The following is a 4,970-nucleotide window of genomic DNA, read 5'->3' as shown; positions in this document are numbered from 1 at the left end:
GAATGATTCTCTTTAGGACATTCCAGATTGGGGGTGTTGACGTATGAACTTTGAAGGTGAGTTGGAGACGTTAGCCTGAAAAGTTTATATTAATTAATTGACATTGGTCGCAACGAGAAGCAGAGGTCAACCGAGGGGGAGGCGGACAAACTGATGCGAACACATCACGTCAAGGGTCTCGCCGGCCACACTTTTGTCTTGTAGTAAACGTAGAATAGATAGTATACCCCACACACACACACACACACACACACGCAACTCCACTGCTTACTCGAATCCACGTTTGCATCCTCATATCCACTTATCCACTACGTTAATCCACCATCACACACACACACACTCTCTCTCTCTCTCTCTCTCTCTCTCACCCTTTGCCCCCATACGTTAATCCTCCATCACACACACACACACTCTCTCTCTCTCTCACTCACTCTCTCTCTCTCTCTCATATGACCTTGCCCATCTCCATAGTACATTCATGACCCCATCCAGTGTGTCAGAAATAAAAGAATGAGCTTCAAGCCTGCCCGCCTTTTACTGGAAAAAAATACACAGATTAATCGGTTTTATAACTAAATTTGCACAGTTTAATCCATTCTATAACTACTTTAAAAATTTGAACCTTTAAAATTCTAGGCTCGGCAAAAATTATTACCGATTTTTCTCAATTTGAGCCATGAAGATTACACTAAAGGATGGTTTCTTTCTCACACTGACCCCATCTCCATGTCTACCCACTTAACGCACACCTTCCAATGGCTCGTATGATATACCCATCTGCACAATGTAGACAGACCTACTTGGATTTTAGGATAATCGACTCACTTTTGAGGAATTCCACTCGTGTGCTTGTTTGATATTGATGTTTCTCTACCTTCATTATATCCACGTTTTATGCTTTTATGAATGACACAATGTGTTTGGTTTCCTCTCCCCATCCATTGCCCTAAATCAGATCCCACTTGGGATTGCTTTTTGACATCCGTCGTGCCCGCCCACGATTGCCTTAAAAGTGAACCTGCTGTGGCTTTCTTTTCGGCATTCATCATGCTCCTTTTTGAGCATTTTGGCCGTAAAAAGACTTGTGAAAATTTGGAAAGCCCATAAAAAAATCATTGAACCTTTGAAATCAACTATATGACAGGCTACCTGTCAGAAGGCAACCATGGTCTCACTAAAATATATGCTAATAAAGAATATAAATATATCCTCAAATGTCGTTAAGTGGTTATGGGTTGTTGGCCTTAAACCTCTTCTCCATTTTTTACATGATTTATCTTCTGAACATTGCTTATACATCTATAAAGCTAGAGGTTGGATGCACACTTCAAAGTTAGAGAAAAGAGAGCCATGCAATATTTCATATCCCCACCTAGGATCATTGTGGACTTGCTAATTTATTATCAATATGGAACTCTTATTCTCAACTACATTAAGCAAGAGAAATTTTTAAGTTAATAAGGAACTTCCTTTTCACAATGGTTAAAGGATTCAATCTAAAAAGCTTGGCCCCTTTTGGATCATATCATGATTGTAGTCATGATGGTAGTGCTCACCCCACCTAAAATCAATGAATCTCATCAAATGGATGGGAAGAATGGTGTGTCATTTGTGTTTATGCATGTATAGTAGCCACTTTAACTTGCATATTATCCACTTTATACATGTAGAAGTGAATGGTATGAGACAGTGGATTGGCAATGTTGGCCACCCACTTATAACAAATGTGTAAACAACCTAAGACCTTGGAAATCTCTTTTTTTAATATTTGCGCATCAATTCCTAGTTGATGAGAGGACTTCTCTTAGGGCCCCGCATGCCCTTTTACAAACACTACACCACACACACCCGCGGGAAACATTACAAGATAGCATCATTCGGGGTTTGAACCCACAACCCTCGAGCATATCAACTAAGCACCTAAGACCCCAGAAATCTCAAATGTCCCATGTGTAAAGGCAATGTTGGCGCCCGTACAAAAGGAAGTGTGAACACCCAAGAGCCTTGAAATCTAAACTATCCAATGTGTAAAGGGAGTAACGAAGTTAGCTTATCTAGAAACTCCTCAAGAACTTAATAACCTTTTTGTTATAAGTAAGTCATAGGAAGAGCCTTTTGTCCATATGGAGCTTATACCTCTAGTCTTACAAGGCCCATTACTCTTAATAGTGTGTGCAAAATGGAGCTCTCTTTGCATTACTCCCTATTGCTTCTCTGCTCTCTCTTCATAGTTTTAAATGGTGATGTTGTTAATCACCGCCAAAGAGATGAGCGTAACATGCTTGACAATAATTTGGGAGCAACACCTCAAATGGGGTATAGCTTAATTTTTGGCACATTATTGCTATTTGTTTTTAACCCTTGTGCTTATAAATTAATAAGCATATCTGTTTTTAATCTTGTGCTTATAAATTAATTAGCATATTTCTTATGTATTCATGTAGATGGAATAGTTGGAACCACTTCGGCTGCAACATTGATGAACAAATCATCCGTGATACTGGTAATTTAGTTTAGCCTAATTGAAGTACTTAATTAGGTTTTAAAAATGCGGTTAATCCTCAAATAAGAATCTCGAATTCTGTTAAGAGGAGCTTATCATTGATGGACGTTTGTTTGCGAGCTATTATCTCTAATTAAAAATAATAATTGCATTGTTAATGTTTAATTGAAAGATTCAGCAGATCATAGCATTACTCTACAGCGAATAATTTGTCATGCTCTTTATTTTCGTTTTCAGCCGAAGCACTGGTTTCAACTGGGCTCGCTGCTAAGGGCTACCATTATGTAAATATAGGTAGCTATCTTCCTTAGTTTGATTACTGCAGTCTTTTGCTTAGTTTAATTACAACGAAATTATTGGATTAATCACATGCATAGCTTAATTGCTCTTGTGCTTTCAATCCTTGTCGTTCAAACAAACAGATGATTGCTGGGCAGAATTGGAGCGTGACAGCGAGGTGGGTTCGTTATAATTAATCAACGTTTGATAATACGGCAAGATAATTAGTGTATTACATGCACAATTATCATCGCCCTGTATTACATGCACAATCATCGCCCTGTATTAACTTTTTCCCACATTTGGATTGAATGAGTTAACGAAATTATCAACATTAATACCGCGAGATTAGTATTTCAAGTGAGTTGCATAAATTAATATCATTTAGTGAACGGAAGCTTTAATTTTAGCTACGATTAATTTTCAGCCAAACATATTTTTGAAAGAAGAAAAGAAATTTTCGGATTTATAACAGCTATGACTGAATTTTAAGTATTTGTGTTGTAATTAAAGGGTTTTCTGCAACCAAGGTCCTCGACATTTCAGTCTGGGATAAAAGCTCTCGCAGATTATGTGCATTCATTGGGGCTTAAGCTGGGCATTTACTCGGACGCAGGGTAATTGAATCCTTAAGTAGCACTAGTCTTTTAATTACAAAATTAAACTGTGCATCGTTTATTAATTTTTTGCTGCATTAACTAGGTCTTAATCTGTTGATTCTGTGCTTTTTATTGTATGAATTACTGGCTGATTATGACTTAATCTACTTTGCAGCTATCAAACTTGTGCAGGCCAACCAGGCTCCCTCGGCTATGAGCAACGAGACGCCCAAACATTTGCTTCTTGGGTGGGTTAATCTTGACTAGCATCTAGCAAGCGATTAAAGAAACTCTAATCAATCTTGACATGCATGATACTCTTTGAGAGGTACAGGTGATTTATATTATTTAACCCCTCCAGAGTATTTTGTGGTTATCTTCAGTAATCTGTGATGAACATATGATTAAAGCTCTTCATCATGCTGATTGTGTGTGTGTGTGTGTGTGTGTGTGTGAGAGTGAGAATCCAGGGCATTGATTACCTCAAGTATGACAATTGCCACAATGAAGGATTACCCCCTCAAGAAAGGTAGTAGATTACAGTTGCTATATGTTATCTCATATTATATTTTAGTGTATTAGCTTAATTTGATCAGAATACAAATAAGTGTATTTATGGCTTCATAATTCCACCATTTATTTATTAATTCTATATAACTATTGCATTGAAATTGAACACAATATTATGGAATTTCTTCTTATTTCTCAGATACCCAGTGATGAGAGATGCTTTGAGGAAGACCCAACGACCTATCTTTTATTCTCTATGTGAATGGTAGAGTCTAGAAGACATTTTGGTTTTTATTCTATATTTTCGTGCTCTTCCAAGCACACAATTTTGTAGAGATTACATTTTCTACTAGTAAGGAGTTAAATGTGACCATTTTCTTACTAATAAGTAGTTAAATGTGATGATGAGCTAATTTCATTGATGAAGGAGCAAAATTTGAATGAACTTTGAAAGGAGATGAATGTTCTAATTCATTTTAATTAAAGAAAGAAAGCAGGTCTATGGGCAAGGGATAATGATGTGGGTACTAATGATCTCTAATCAGGAGAGGAGGGTGTGATTATTAGAGGCTCTTTTTAATAAACTATGTTCCTAATTTGATTATCAAAACACACTTATAGGGGCCAAGATGATCCGGCTACATGGGCTCCCAATGTGGGCAATAGTTGGAGAACTACTGGAGACATTGAAGATAATTGGTCCAGGTGAAAGCTAGTCTAATTAAGGCCTTAATATATGTTTGTTATAACTTGCACATCACAATAATATTGCATTCAGACAGAATACATTAAAAGAGAAATTCAAAAAAATTCAATTTATGGTGAAAATGGCCAATTTTTTGAGATACGAGTGAGGATCAATTCATTAATTTATGGTAAAGTAATCAGAACGTGTGTTGCTGTCTAATTTGTTAGCATGACTTCGCAAGCTGACCAAAACGATGTATGGGCCTCCTATGCTGGACCTGGTGGATGGAACGGTAATTATGGCAAATTATTGTTATATACAGTGATTACTACTTTAATCCTTCCCAGCTATATCAAGTAGATTAGTATTAATCTTACCTTTTAATTCATAA

At 36.9% G+C, this 4,970-nt stretch overlaps 1 protein-coding gene across 1 annotated transcript in view; it reads left to right on the top strand.

Moving 5' to 3' along the window:
* The first annotated feature begins 1,913 nt into the window (after positions 1 to 1,913).
* The window catches only part of LOC147639319 (alpha-galactosidase-like), a 7,134-nt gene continuing 4,077 nt past the window's right edge, over positions 1,914 to 4,970 (top strand). Inside the window, exons 1-10 of the mRNA XM_086790071.1 lie at positions 1,914 to 2,316; positions 2,445 to 2,503; positions 2,741 to 2,797; positions 2,926 to 2,960; positions 3,296 to 3,399; positions 3,557 to 3,629; positions 3,852 to 3,910; positions 4,091 to 4,156; positions 4,513 to 4,596; positions 4,807 to 4,871. Coding sequence (XP_086646197.1) covers positions 2,180 to 2,316; positions 2,445 to 2,503; positions 2,741 to 2,797; positions 2,926 to 2,960; positions 3,296 to 3,399; positions 3,557 to 3,629; positions 3,852 to 3,910; positions 4,091 to 4,156; positions 4,513 to 4,596; positions 4,807 to 4,871 — 739 coding nt within the window. The 5' untranslated portion in view covers positions 1,914 to 2,179. The remainder of the gene's footprint in view (positions 2,317 to 2,444; positions 2,504 to 2,740; positions 2,798 to 2,925; positions 2,961 to 3,295; positions 3,400 to 3,556; positions 3,630 to 3,851; positions 3,911 to 4,090; positions 4,157 to 4,512; positions 4,597 to 4,806; positions 4,872 to 4,970) is intronic.

The sequence above is a fragment of the Cibotium barometz genome, chromosome 4 (assembly GCF_041138505.1).
Source record: "Cibotium barometz isolate CiBa-2024 chromosome 4, ASM4113850v1, whole genome shotgun sequence".
Taxonomy (NCBI): Eukaryota; Viridiplantae; Streptophyta; class Polypodiopsida; order Cyatheales; family Cibotiaceae; genus Cibotium; species Cibotium barometz.
Note: the sequence above shows the minus strand (reverse complement) of the source record. Positions and strands in the feature narration are given on the sequence as shown.